The sequence below is a fragment of the Perognathus longimembris genome, chromosome 8 (assembly GCF_023159225.1).
Source record: "Perognathus longimembris pacificus isolate PPM17 chromosome 8, ASM2315922v1, whole genome shotgun sequence".
Taxonomy (NCBI): domain Eukaryota; kingdom Metazoa; phylum Chordata; class Mammalia; order Rodentia; family Heteromyidae; genus Perognathus; species Perognathus longimembris.
The window spans coordinates 3,015,076-3,030,567 of NC_063168.1; the positions used below are offsets into that span (position 1 = coordinate 3,015,076).

At 39.9% G+C, this 15,492-nt stretch overlaps 1 protein-coding gene across 3 annotated transcripts in view; it reads left to right on the forward strand.

Annotated features, from left to right (window-relative positions):
- The first annotated feature begins 250 nt into the window (after positions 1 to 250).
- Positions 251 to 15,492, forward strand: part of Zc3h6 (zinc finger CCCH-type containing 6) — a 54,632-nt gene continuing 39,390 nt past the window's right edge. For 2 of the 3 annotated variants that reach the window (XM_048352351.1, XM_048352353.1), the window contains exon 1: positions 251 to 693. In XM_048352351.1, coding sequence (XP_048208308.1) covers positions 662 to 693 — 32 coding nt within the window. In that variant the 5' untranslated portion in view covers positions 251 to 661. Of the gene's footprint in view, positions 694 to 12,547; positions 12,953 to 15,492 lie in introns of those variants that run through there. The other variant, XM_048352352.1, reaches the window with a different exon arrangement.

Sequence of the window (15,492 nt, forward strand, 5' to 3'; positions counted from 1 at the left end):
ACCCAGGCCCTCCCCTCCCCTCCCCTTCGAAGGGCCTAGCGGCCGACCGCGTCCCTCACCGCCGGGTCTCAGAACCGGGAGGCCGCCTCCGCCGCGGCGCCCGGCGGGACGCGGGCTCGTTTTCCCACCCCCCCACATGATTGACAGGCGGCCTCGTCCAATCGGCTTCGCGCTCAGCCCCCGGAGGGCCGGACGAGGCCCCGGGCTCGCGGAGGAATCTCCCCGGCCCTTTAGTCCCGGGCTGGGTGTTGCGGCCGGCGCCATTTTGCGGAGCCGCTCGTGTCGGGTGCCGCCATGTTGGTGAGGAGAAATCACCGTTACGGCCACTGTCCAAATGCCCGCGTCGCCGCCCGCCGCCCGGCCGCCCCCGCGCCTCAGCCAGCAGCGGCGAGTAGAGACTAGAGCGGCAGCGCCGGCAGCGCGGGGCCGCGGCCGTGGCCCAGTGTTGGCAGTTAGAGCCCCACCTCTCTGGCGTGGTTGTTAATAGACTGGAAAGTCTGTGTCTGTGTCGCTCACTAGTAACCGTGAGTTTTTACCACCTCGTCACCCGTCGGCGGCGGCCGGGGCCGGCTCCCGCGGCGGCGCCGGGCCCGCTGCCCCGCGCCCCGCCGCCGCCGGCCTGCAGACCGGCCCTCCAGCCCCGCCCCGTTCTTGACCAAACATGACAGACTGTGAACATGCAGGGCACGACAGGTCGGGAACCCTTGTTGTCTGTCTTTCTGTCGGAGGAGAGGAGGAGGAGGAGGAGGAGGAGGAGGAGGGGCGGGCGGCGGGAGGGCCGGGGCCGCGCGCCCCCTGCATGACTCGGACGGCGCCGCGCGGCTCCAGCGCTTAACTGCCCCGCACGCGCGCCCCTGCGGAAGCCGCGGCCTGGCCGTGCCGGCGGCCGCCCCCTCGCCCCATCCCTCACACCCCCCCCTCCCCGCTCCCCGGAGCCGGGGGTCGCCGCCGCCCCGCCCGCGCGGGCACGTGCGAGCCTCCTCCCCCCCCCCATCCCCACCCACCCCCATCCCCGGGCCGGCCGGGCCCGGGCTTCCGCTTCCCCGGCGGCCCGCGGGGACCGGCGCCTTGCAGGGGAGGGTGGGGAGACTACCCGAGTACAACCACCACCTCCTTGAAAATAAACGTGCTTTAGTTTTTAGGGTGTTTCTCTCCCTCCTCTCCCCCTCCACCCCCTCCCCTCCCCCGCCGCACACCCCGGCATTGGATGTGGCGAGTCAAGTAGGGGGAACATGCAATGAGTGATCCGCAGACCCACTCCTTCCTAAAGAATTTGTCCCCGTGGGTGGTTGAGCCCAGGCCCGCTCCCCAGGCGGTAGGGTAGCTAGCTAGCTAGCTGTATCACTGCTCTCTCGAATCCGATTCTGGTTTTCTGTTCCTTTTAATTTTGATGTGCGTGGAGCTTCACATTGGGGGGGGCATTTACAGACAGTGTACTTCAGCATCTGTGAAGGTGGCTAGGTTTTCAAATGGAGGCTTTCCTGTTCACAAAAAAAAAAAAAAACCAACACAAAAAACCCTTGCATCGGATTCTGAGAACATGCGATCTCTTAAGTGGAGAAGGTCACAGTTAGGCCTTTGTAAGTAGAAGTAGTCGAAAGGATACATTGTATACCAGTATAGACCTTAACACTAAGAATTGCTGGAGTTAACCAGAGGAGTAAGGCGATCTACTTTTAGTAAAGCATGATGGGCACTTTCTTTGAACCCAGAAGCAAACCCAAACAAAACCACCCACAAACATTGAAATATCTAAATGGCAGTTTGGAGAGGGATAGAGTGGGAAATAATTTCAGTTCTGCAGTAATAAAGTAGTTACCTTGAAAACAAGTCAATCAAAATGTAATTTTTAGAAAACAATGTACTTTCAAAATCATAGATAACTTGCACCTAACACGTTTTTCATGATTAAAAACAAGGTGTGTGTGTGTGTGTGTGTATGTGTGTGTTGCCTGAGATTGAACCCAGGGCCTCATGCTTGGTAGTTAAAGTAATCTTATCATTGAACTATATTCCTAGCCCATAGACATTACTACTTTTTAATTAAAAAGACAATTCTTAGAATGGGTAAATTAGTTTCTTGAGAAGTCTGTGGAGAAACCAATGGGGGTGGGAGGGTTGCTAAGTCAGTATACAGTTCATCCTTTTGTATGGCAGAGAGAAATCTGTTCTCACTCGTGAGTAGATAGTAACTTTAATATGTAGCGTTATATTAAGGAAGAAGTCTTGTTAGCAAATTTGGCATATTATTTTGTATAGTTACGCTAGTAAGGACCTATGATATCAGACTTTAAACAATCTTGAGGCAAAGCATACTGGTGCAGGTCTGTAATCCCAGAACTCCTGAGGCTGGGGCAGAAAGAAATGAGTTCAGGCAGGCCACCCTGGGTTACAACACAGAGACTCTTTCAGTAATACTTCGTTTTGAAATTTTAAGAAGTGAAAACTTTGAACAATTGTTTGCAATCTAGTTTAACTAAGTTGCATCTAAACAGTAGTAATATCTAGTCTACTTTTAGATTGGGAGATTGGGTCTAAAAATATTTTCTAGTTAGTTCCATTTTAACATCTTTTTTTTTTCCCCTTAAATAACTTGGATTTGAACTTACGGCCTTGTACTAGTTAGGCAAGTGCTTTATTATTTGAGTCACACGTCTACCCCTTAGCTTAGTCAGTTATTAAGTGGTAGTATTAATTTGAGGTAAAAGAAGAGGTGGGTTTTTGTTACTGTAGGTGTTTGGTTGTTTTTGTGTGTGTGTCAAATCACATAAAAATTATATCACCAAGTGAAATAGGAGTCAAACCCGGAATAGCTCCTGCTTTATAACAGCTTAGCTTTGTGAACATTAATAAGCCTGTTGATAAAAAGGTTCTATGACAAAATTTCAAATTCTTCCAAATTGGTGGTTCTCAACCTTTTCTGGAAAATCTCTTAAGATGGATGTACTGATGCTATTTCCATTGGACTAAGTTTTTAAGTTTTCAGAGGTCCCCAGGTAATTATAAACTGTGCCAGATTGTGAAGTAGTAGACTAGCATTTCTCTCTTTTTTTGGTCTTGGGGTTTGAACTCTGGGCCTGGGCTGCTGTCCCTGAGCGCTTCAGCTCAAGGCTAGCAACTCTACCAACTTGAGCCACAGCACCACTTCCAGTGTTCTGGTGGTTATTTGGAAATGAGTCTCAGGGCCTTTGCTGCCCAGCCTGGCTTTGAACCAGGATCCTCAGATCTCATCCTCCTGAGTAGCTAGGATTACAGGTGTGCCTGGCCAGATTAGCATTTCTAAATTTTAGCTGTCAGGCTTACAATGATCAAGAATAAAGATTTTTCTCTTTGTCCTGCCTAGAGCAAGTGAAGCAGAATTTCTAGGGTAGATTTGTGGCAATCTGTAGTTTTAGCAGGTTTCTACATGATTCTTATGAAGTTTGAGGGAGAAAAAATGGGTTAATATGTAGATTCATCAGATACAGCTTTTTTATACTGTAATAGTATCTGAATTAGATTGAAAAAAGTATGTGAAATTTGGTATACACAGATAAGTATTGTCTCAGGATATTTTTTCTTGTACATACAGGAAAAAAATGAAATCTATGATTTACATTTACAATGGCTGTCGTTTTAAACTAAAGTATTATGATAAAATTTGTGAGATTGAAATTCTAAACATAAATGGAATTTACAAAATGCAATTTTTTTCCTGTGAAATATTGCCTCCTTGTACCAAATGTTTGTCATTATATTTGATTGCCAAATAACTTTTTTTTTTTTTTTTAACTGGTATTGGGGCTTGAACACAGGGCCTGGGCATTGTCCCTGAACTTTTTTTTTTTTTTTTTTTTTGCCAGTCTTGGGCCTTGGACTCAGGGCCTGAGCCCTGTCCCTGGCTTCTTTTTGCTCAAGGCTAGCATTCTGCCACTTGAGCCACAGCACCACTTCTGGCCATTTTCTGTATATGCGGTGCTGGGGAATTGAACCCAGGGCTTCATGTATATGAGGCAAGCACTCTTGCCACTAGGCCATATTCCCAGCCCTATATATATATATATATTTTTTTTTTTTTGCCAGTCCTGGGGCTTGAACTCAGGGCCTGAGCACTGTCCTTGGCTTCTTTTTTTTTCCTTTTTGCTCAAGGCTAGCATTCTGCCACTTGAGCCACAGCGCCACTGCTGGCCATTTTCTATATATGTGGTGCTGAGGAATCGAACCCAGGGCTTCATGTATGCTAGGCAAGCATGCTACCACTAGGCCATGTTCCCAGTCCCACGACCAAGATTAACTTGTAAAAAATATTCATTTCAGGGCTGGGACTGTGGCTTAGTGGTAGCGTGCTTGCCTAGCATGCATGAAGCCCTGGGTTTGATTCCTCAGTACCACAGACACGGAAAAAGCCAGAAGTGGCGCTGTGGCTCAAGTGATGGAGTGCTAGCCTTGAGCAAAAGAAGCTCAGGGACAGTGTCCAGGCCTTGAGTTCAAGCCTCAGGACTGGAAAAAAAAATACTCATCTGATATACTTTGATATTTTTAATGCCTGGAGCAGAAGGTTGTATTTTTAAAACTTGTTAATATAATGATATCTATGATACAATACCTGTAATATAGTAATACCTGTGAAAACACTTGAAAATGGAGAGGAAGAAATCGGAGGAAGTGTCAGTGAGAGGAATAACCCCCCTTTTCATTCAAGTCTTTCTCTTTTTACTTCTTTCAGGGACAGCTTCAACCATTTAGCTTTGTATTTTTAGCTGGATGTTGACCCAGTTGGTCCTCTCTCCCACTCTTCCTCCCCCCTCCCCCATCACTACATAGGGCCTCATGCATATTTGGCATATGCTGTACCATTGAGCTACACCCCCTGTCTCACACACAATTTTTGAGTCCTTATTTTAAACACATTTCCAACAGAATAGAAATATATATATATGTATATATATCCCAAATAACTATGATAGAATTTATTGAAATATGCTAATAGTAAAAAGTTTTACAGACCCTGCAGTAGGGAGAAAACAGTATTAACATAAATTATAAAGAGTTTGTGGTTATAAAGATTATATTATGAAGCTTATAAAAGACAGTTAATATGAATTATAAAAAGCTTTTGGTTCTTTATTTGATTAGAGGTATGGATTCTTTTGGGTGGAGTTTAATTTTCCCGCTGAACAACTTCCTCACCTCTTTCTGCCTTCTTCCTCCTGTAAAATGAACAATAAAACTCCCACTAGTCATAATTGCAGTGGTTTAACAACTCCTATGGCTCCCGCACATGGATTGAAATCTTGCCAAGAGACAGCATCGGAGAATCTGAGATGATGAGAATGGAGATGATCACAGTTTCCATTTGTAACAGAACTTTCAGTTGGCTCTTGCATTAATTGCATTTGGTGGGAAATGATGGTAGAGTATTATAATGATCAGTGATTGTCCATGATCCCACACAGACAGCTTAGATAAAACCCTATGTATTCATACTTCTTCTTTGAATTTTCATTCTTTAAATTTGCACAAGTAAGTAATGGAATGTTTGGAATAATTTGGTATTGTAATGGGCATTTGTGAGGCCCTTCATTTTTAATAAAAGCTGGTCTGATCCTAATCTTCCTGCAAACTTGGTTAATCTCTTCTTTTTCATTATTTTTCTCATTTGTGAAATAAGATAGTTGACCTAGATTATCTCCAATTTTCCTCATCACTTTAAAAAAGTTAGTTGAAAATTTTAAAAATTTAAGACTTGTTTCTTGATTAAAGTACACTATATTGTATATAACATATGGCCCCCAAATTAATGTTTAGTGGAGTAATTACCTTTCCTAACTAGTCACTAACTTATTTTTGATTCCTGAATACACTGATGTGACTTGCTGAAATTATCAGTTTTTCTTGAACAAGTAGAAATTATATGTCAGTTTACATTTCATGTTGGAACACATTATGACTCATAAGAAGATACATTCTTTTCTCAGTCTGGTTAAAATAAGGAAAGCCCTTCACACTTTAAAAGTTTCATTCTGCTGCAGATTTAATTGTTTCCTCTCTGCTAAGAACTAGTTTAACACTAGTGTAAACTAGATGCAGCTCATGAACTTGCTCTCCAGGATTGTAAAATCTTGTTGGAGAAACAGATTTGTCAGTGCATAGTTGTGGCCCAAATAAGATTGCAGAGATACAAACTAGGGTGCTGATGACAGCTCTAAGGAGCCATAATGGAAAAACTAGGTCTAGAGGGTGAGGTACTTGGATGGAGAGCACAGAAAAGGAAACAAAGTAGCTTTATATCATTAAAGGGTTAGTATGTAGGGAATATACAACTGTTCAGAGATAAAGGGTTAGAATGTAGACAGTTTACAATTATTTTGAGAAATGGGAAAAAGGGCATAAGTTTGGGGCTATACCCATTATTTATGAGATGTAAGGTCCTATAAAACACTTTAAAACAGAATTATGATCAGCTATATATTTTTAGTATGATGCCTGGAGACAAGAGAAAGTAGATTATAGAAGGGGAAGTCAGTAGAAGGAAGATAAATTAAGAGGCTTTTCAATATATTTTCAAATATTATACACCTAATATATGTACTGTTCCTGACATAGAGAATAAAGCAATCAGACGTTCTTACTGTAATGGACCTTAACATTTTCTTGAAGGAGAGTTGAAAAATGAGCACCTGTCCACATTGATGCATGAGATGATAAAGTAGAAAAGGAGATGAGTTCTATGGCTTTGTGTAAGATATTTCCATTTTCAGTGGGGTATTTTTTAGGGAACACTTACTGGAAGTAATATTTGCCCAGCCCTGAAATTAGATCAAAAATCAATCCAGGCCCAGAACCTTTGTGGAATCAGAATTCTAAATTAGGGAATGGGAAGTAGAAAACACCCAGAGCCAGGAATGAACTTAGTGTGGTTATAGAAAAGACAAGGCAGCATTGTGGCAGAGGAATAAGCAAGGGAGAAAGCAATAAAGATGAACTTAGAGGGGTATAGGCCTTGTAAGTGATTTTAAGGACCTTAGATTTCACTCTTGAGTGATCATGGGAGCCACTGGGGGTGAACAGAAAAGGGAAAGGGTGATGCTAAGGACCAGGTGGAAAAAGGGAATTGGTGCAGTAATCTGGGTGATTGTTGGTGATGCTAAAGTCCAGCAGTAAAGATGGTTGGGTTTAGATGTGGAGAGTATACAGCTGTTTTTGGAAATGGGGGGAAAAGTTTAAATACATTGGAGGACAGGCCCATCCCTGCTGTGATGTGGGGATCAAAGTTTTTAAAGAAAATGATCAGTTGCATTTTTGGGTATGATATAGAGGTTTGATTGTAGGTAGAATATGGAATTTGTTGGTGAATGCAAGAATAGGAGAGAAATGAGCCAAAGCTGCTGTAAAAATCTAGAAATCGGTTGATTAAAAACCTGATAAAAGCAATGGCAATAAGGAAGCAGACACAAGGAAAAATGAGTTTTTTTTATTAATATTGGTAGAATTAGAGTATCCAAAATATTAGTTGACATGAATGAGCTCACTCAGGTATATATGTTGTAGGTCATGGAGAAAAGTACAGAAGGTTTTAAAAGCCAAAGTAAGTGAAAGTTTCAAAGAAGGGATGATACCAGGGCAATAAAGAAAAATAAGAGTTAAAAGTAAGGCCCTGGATTTACATTCCCCTAAATTAGAGCATTTTAATATTTGGAAGGATCCCAGAGAAAAGGCTTGCAAACCGACCTTCAGGCTCAAAATCTGTATCCACTGGTATGCTGTTTGAATGTATTTAAGGATTAGCTTATATTCTCTACCTTAGCACTTGTACACATATTCTGCAAATTCACCACCCAACGTGTGCTTCACTCATTTAGGGGACTTGCCTGATTACTACAGATCTTTACATTTGTGGCCCATTGTATTATATATATATATACACACATATATAATAAGTATGTCCTTTTCCACCTCCCCCCCCCAAAAAAAATCTCAAAACTTCAGAGAGTGGGTGACCTTCAATTCACCAGGTTAAAACTTCAGTTCAGGAACTATTAGCATACACTTCTGTCATACACCTTGTCATGGTGTAACATCATTGCCCTGCATTAATTTTTCAGATTTAGTAACTGACTTGACTTAGAGCTGTTCAGCTTCAGAAATATTAATACATTCTAAACTAGAAACATGGCAAACATTTACTGGTCACTGGCCATATAACAGGTAATTTTCCCCCTCATATGTCTTTCTTTTCATTATTGTCAAATTGCTCTACAGAGGAGTTACAGTTTCATACATAAGGCAGTGTGAACATTTCTTCTTTTTTTTTTTTTTTTGTCTTTTCTTTTTTGGTACTGGGGATCAAACCCAGGACATGACACTTGTTAGGCAACCACTTTGGCACTGAGCTACATCCCAGCCCTAATGTGAACATTTCTTATCCAGCTTGTTACCAACAGGTACTGTTTTAATGGCTTCATAGGAATTAATCACAAAAATTGAAAGTAGAAAGTCCTATTATTAGTTCCCTTTTTACAAATGAGGAAGGAAATAGACATGAATACATAGTTATGTTTTCCAAGTCACAAAGAAGTCAATAAGAACTCAAATAATGGAACTACATTGCAATATTTTTATCTGGTAATACATTGTGTATGACTGTGTTTGTACATGAAAATACCCATTTATGTAAAATTGAAGACTAAATATTTGCATCAGTGTATCCTTTCCATGATATATGGAATATAAAATTATTAAGAGTTGCCTAATGAACAAGAGCATGGGAGTTCTCAATGACTGATATTTCAGTGACATTTGTAGTTTAGGGAGCATGAAGCTCTGATAAGGTGATATTCATGTCTGTCAGTTACTTGAATCCATCTGCATTACAGGATATTTTTTTCCCCAGATGGTGCTTTCATGGGCACTGCCCACGTTTACCATGTTTTCATTGCATCTATTGTTGATTAGCCCCTTTTCTCACTAAATGCAGTTCTTTTCATTGCACATTAATGTCTTCAACTTAGTTGCCATTTTTCAGTTGGTTTTATATGCCTAGCTTCCTAATCTCTGTTATAGTTAATTTTCCTTTAGTTTTTCTGGGGCGGGAAGCGATGGCATATGGCTTGAATTTAGGGCCTGAGCACTGTCCCTGAGATTTTCTGCTCAGGGCTAGCACTCTACTACTTTGTACCACAAGTGCCACTTCTGGTTTTCTGGTGGTTAATTGGAGATAAGAGTCTCACAGACTTTTCTGGTCCAGGCTGGCTTTGAACCTTGATCCTTAGATCTCTGCCTTCTGAATAGCTAAGATTAAGACATGAGCCACCTTCCTGGGAATGTCACCAAAGCTAATTTTATTTTTTTAAAGCTAAGTTAATCTGCTAGCTGGGTAGGAAACAAATTCAGTCTGTCCATCCAAAAAGTAGAAATAAAGGGAGAAAAGTTTATTACATTTGGGGAAGGATTCTGATTGTCTGCTTAGGTCACAAATACAAAGGCATTGCTTAGAAGGTTTGAAGTGTATGTGAATATTAGGCCCAAGGACTTATCATAAGTGTCATTGTACACACACACTGGAATCTTGGCCTTATTTAAACAACCCTCTGCTTTTGATTCTCAATTCTATGGTAATAGAACAAAAGGTTATATATTCATTGCCATGTAGCTCATAAATTTGTTCTCACTGATAGTGCTGTATGTAGCTGAATCGAATATTATAGGTCTTTTGTTTTCCTTCTACTGAAAAAAATAAGTTTTTGTGGTATAGCAAGTTGTAGCAGCATATGTGACTCCTCAGACTAATAACAGTAACTATGACTGACTTTTTTTTTATTTTTTCATTTCTGGGTTTGAACTCAAGATCTTATCCTTGGCTTGCTTGCTCAGCTGGCCCTCTACCATTTGAGCCACTCTTTTAGCCTAGGGTTTTTTTGTGTGCTGTACTAGGGTTTGAACTTGGACTCTGGGTGCTGTTCCTGAGCTCTTTTGCTTAAGGCTAGTATTCCACCACTTGAGCCACAGATCCACTTCTGGTTTGTTAGTGGCTAATTGGATATAAAGACTCTTTGAACTAGGATCCTCAGTTCTCGGCCTCCTGAGTAGCTAGGATTATAGGTGCAAGCTAGTGTCTCCCAGCTCAGCCTAGATTTTTTTTTTTTGCCAGTCCTGTGGCTTGAAATCAGGGCCTGAGGTACTGTCCCTGGCTTCTTTTTGTTCAAGGCTAGCACTCTGCCACTTGAGCCACAGCGCCACGTCTGGCCTTTACTATATATGTGGTGCTGAGGAATTGAACCCGGGCTTCATGTATATGAGGCAAGCACTCTTGCCACTAGGCCATATTCCCAGCCCTCAGCCTGGATTTTTGTTTGTTATTTTGGAGATGAATAAATTCTCTGAGCTGATCTTGAGCTACCATCCTCTGAATTTCAACCTCCTGAGTAGCCAGCATGAGCCACTAGTACCTGGTTAAACTAACCATGACTCTTATATGGAAATGCTGGAAAGCGCTTCAGACTGATGGTCAAAGAAAGATTCCCTTACTTTGACCAGGAATCAGATCTTAATCCTGAGTTGTTCTTTTTTGTGCATGCTTGAATTCTAGGCCTTGCTTTCTCCCTTGGTTTTTTTGGTCACGGCTAGTACTCTACCACTTGAACCGTGCCTCTACTACTTCCAGTTTCTTAAAAAAACTTATTAATTGGAGATGAGTCTTTTTTTTTTTTTTTTGCCAGTCCTGGGACTTAGACTCAGGGCCTGAGCACTGTCCCTGGCTTCTTTTTGCTCAAGGCTAGCACTCTGCCACTTGAGCCACAGTGCCACTGCTGGCCATTTTGTATATATGTGGTGCTGAGGAATCGAACCCAGGGCTTCATATATGTGAGGCAAGCACTCTACCACTAGGCCATATTCTCAGCCCACGAGATAAATCTTGTCTTCTCTGAACAGGCTGTTTGTTTTTTAAAAATATTTACTTATTTATTGTCAAAGTGAAGTACAGAGGGGTTACAGTTCCATACGTAAGACAGTGAGTACATTTCTTGTTTAACTTGTTACCTCCTCCCTCATTTTTCCCCTGCCAACAGGCTGGTTTTGAACCACAGTTCTCAGCATCCTGATAAGCTAGGATTATAGGTATGAGCCATTGGTACCCGGCTCCTCAATTACTTTTGACAGCCTTGTTGCCTTTTCTTTCCATTAGACTATAGGTTAGTTTTCTCTGTAGCATTATGCCACATGAAGCAAGAGTTATTAGCAGTATTTTATATGCTTTCTTAGATTGCCGATAAGAAATCTAGGCCTTCCCTGTTTTCCTTAACCATTTGTATCAGCGATTTTATATTGGTTGGTTGTATTTCTAGTACTCAGTTTTATTTCACTTTTCAGTCAATGTTATTTAAAAAGTTTTGATAACATGTATGAAACTGTAACCCCTCTGTATATCACTTTGACAATAAATAATTATTAAAAAAAGTTTTGATAACTTTTCAAGTTAACTGTTTGACCCGTCCTAGAAGATAAATTCCTTACACACATTTCCAGAGAAGCACATTCTCCTAAAAAACTTCAGAAATGGTAAATTGTTACAAAGATGGCTGAATTATTACATTATTATATATAATTACTGTGTAAGAAGATATGCAAATTAGGTTTTGAGACAAATATGAGTAAATGCGTTTCTGATTTGTTTATTTATTTGCCAGTCCTGGGCCTTGGACTCAGGGCCTGAGCCCTGTCCCTGGCTTCTTTTTGCTCAAGGCTAGCACTCTGCCACTTGAGCCACAGCGCCACTTCTGGCCATTTTCTATATATGTGGTGCTGGGGAATAGAACCCTGGCCTTCATATATATGAGGCAAGCACTCTTGCCACTAGGCCATATTCCCAGCCTGTGTTTCTGATTGAGAAAGTGAAGACTTGGAGGACCATATATAGCTTCAAAAACTATAAAGAGGCATTGTGACAAAAATAAAGGAATTGTGTGATCTTTGGGGTACAGATGCTATTCATGGAATTAAAAATTTCAGAGCTTTTTTTAATAGGACTATGGGCTATTAATGTTTGGCTAGTAAAATTTTATTATATTGCCAATATCTTTGTATTGGGACTTATTACTGAAGGTATATGTGGGTCAAAGCTTTGACAGTATAAAATTGGCTAGATAAGTAAAATAAGCTAAGTAAAAATTGCTGAAGGTATAGTAAAATAAAATCTGAGTTTATGTACACTAAATACCTTTGAAAGGATGTAAGAGTATATCAGATAAAAGGCAGTAGATGTTCACCAGATTTTGCTTTTGGTAATTTGTAAAGAGATGCTTATTTTTGAAACTAAAGAGTAACTGAAGTAAATCACAAAAGCCGCCCAGGTCTAAGGTCCAGATTAGGGATAATAAAAATCACAAAGAAACCCATAGTATTACAAAAACAAAAGTCAGTAGCTCTTCTGTAGCCTCTGTATGAACAATGTTTTGCTTGAGGGAAATACCTAGTTTAGGTAGGGCTTTCTTCCGAGGCCAGCCTATGATCAAACCTTGCCTATGTGGCTTATGTGGAGACAGGCAAGGTTGAGACATGACTGGTAATAGTGACTATTTTAGATAAGCAGTTATTTCTTTTAAAAACTGTTCTTGTCTGTCTTTTATGATAAATGTATCACCTTCAGTAAGTTTGTTTTCATGAGTAATATCTATGTGATATCCATCCATCAAGAGTGTTTGTTTAGTGTGTGTGTGTGTGTGTGTGTGTGTGTGTGTTTGCGTGTGTGTTTGCATTGAACTCAGGGCCTAGAGCTTTTTTGCTCAAGGTTGTTGCTCTTCCACTTGCCTCAGACTCATTTCTGGCTGTACCATGATTAATTGGAGAAATTGAAGAAGCTCGCAGAAAATAGAGAGATAAGAGTTCACAGAAAGTGGATGCTGGTAGCTCACTCCTGTAATCCTAGTTACTCAGGAGTCTGAGATCTGAGGATGGTGGTTATAAGCCAGTACAGGTAAGAAAATCGGTGAGACTCTTATCTCCAATTAACCACCAGAAAACTGGAAGTGGATCTGCGGCTCAAAGTGGTAGAATGCTTGTTGTGAGCAAAAAAAGTTCAGGAACAATGCCCAGGTCCTGAGCAAGTCACACCACCACTACCATCACCACTACCACCAGTAAAAGTCTCACAGAAGCCAGCCTGGGCTGGCTTTGAACCTTGCTTTTCAGATCTCAGCCTCCTGCATAGCTAGGATTACAGGCATGAGCCACCAGTGGTAGTTTAGTTTTGTTTTTAAATTGAGGCTTTTGTGTTTCTTTCAGAGACGCAGTTTCTTATTTCTAGCTTATAGCAGGAAACTTTAGGCAATCTTAAGGGGAAACTTTAAAAAAAAAGGCCTGTGGTGGTAAAACTGAATGGTTCTGTTTAATTTCAATAGCTAATGATATCAGAATAGAGAAAAGTAGACTCTTTTTTTAAGGAGTATCAATTTATGAGGTTGTAGTAAATTATTACCTTCAGAATTTTTTTGAGACAATTTAACTATGTGTATCTCTAACTCACAACCTTCTTAGCCTCTTGAGTGCTAGGAATACAGGAGTCTGTCACCACCTGAGTCTCCTGAATAAGTATCTTCAGGGTAAGAACATATCATGAGTAGTGAAGACACTGACAAATTTCAGTCTTTATACCATAGCACATTAAGGTTTTCTCCAATGTTGACATTGAAAGAGAAAAAGTATGTTTACCTTTTTAAAATAACAGCTTTATTGAGATATAATTCTCCAATTTAAAGTATGTAATTCCTTGTTTTTTTTTAATGTATTCAAAGTTGTGCAATCACTACCACTGTCCAATTTAGAATATTATTACTCTGCAAAGAAACCTCATAACCTTTGGTAATTACTACTCATTCTTCCCTCTAATGTACCTGATTGGATATCTATTTCTGTCTTTGTGGATTTGCCTAAAAAGATACACTCTTAAAAATAATTTTACTAATTTGATAGCAATTTACAGTCTTTGGTACATGAATATGAATATACAACTTTCTTGAACACATTCACTCTACTATTTATATATTAATAAGAAGTTGCCTATATATAACTGACCTAGTAACTTCACCACTCATCTTTCTCTCATTGTTGATTTTTCTCAATATCATACAACTAGGTTACTATGGGATACAGTATTAGATATCCAGTCAATAAAGCCTTTTACTTTGAAGACAGCTGGAATTCATACCTCCTCTTATTAGGTTTCTTTCTCTTTACATTATGTGCCCAAAATATTTAAAGCAGTTCAGAGGAGTGTGACTTACTGTTTTTTTTTTAATTTCCTTTTTCCATTCCAGTTTTGTAATAAAAAAGAAAGGAATTTACAGTTTATTTCTATTCTTCTATGAGTGCTGGAATGATAGTCTAAAGGAAAAGAAAATAATTTAAAACTTAGTATGTTTTTGTCACATTTACGAAGTCTGTACTTCATACCTCAAGTATTTAAAGTAGAGCATAAATTCATATGTAGCATTTCAGCATGCATGTTTTATATTTTTAAATAGCTCTAGTCAAAATGGTTTCCAGATAAAAGATTTTTTATTCTGTAAGGTGCTCAAGTTGAAGGAGAGAAGTGGTAAAAGAAAGAATAAATACTCAGGGATTTTTGGCATTTGTGTTTAAAATTTTGTTGTGGAATAAGTACATACAGTAACACGTATAATTCTTAAATGGGATTATTTGATAAATTTTTACAAATACATATTTATGTATATGTAACCGCAGCATAAACCAATATACAGAATATTCTAACACCCTAAAAGTCTCTTAGTACTTTATTGTCAGTTACATTCTTCTAAGAAGTAACTACTGTTCTGGCTTCTTATTACAGATTAGTTTTGTCTGTTCTGGAGCTACATACAAATAGAATCATAGTCTAGTGTCTTGTGTATGGCTTTTTAAATTCATCATTTTATCATTTTTATTAATCATATCATTTTTATTCATCTTCTATAATATTCATCCATACTGTTTTTTGCAATAGTTAATTTTTTCTTTATAGTGTCACATAATAAGCATAATTATTGTATCTGTTGAAGATAAGAGTTCTTATAGAGTTGGGTTTTGTTTTTTTTACTGTTATGACTTATTGAAACTTTTTTTTTTTTTGGCCAGTCCTGGGCCTTGAACTCAGGGCCTACTCACTGTCCCTGGCTTCTTTTTGCTCAAGGCTAGCACTCTGCCACTTGAGCCACAGCAACACTTCTGGCCATTTTCCATATATGTGGTGCTGAGGAATCGAACCCAGGGCTTCCTGTATATGAGGCAAGCACTCTTTGCCACTAGGTCATATTCCCAGCCCCTGAAACATTTTTATATATGTCTTTTGGTGAATATATGTACTGGTTTTCTTGGGCCATAAAGCTACCTACCTGTCAAAAGTTTAGAACACTATTAAAATAGAATGCCAAGTCTACCTTCCAAGAAATTTTCAAGTTCTTTAATAACAATTACAGCCAAATTAGGATGCTACCATATACTTTTTTTATAATGCAAGAG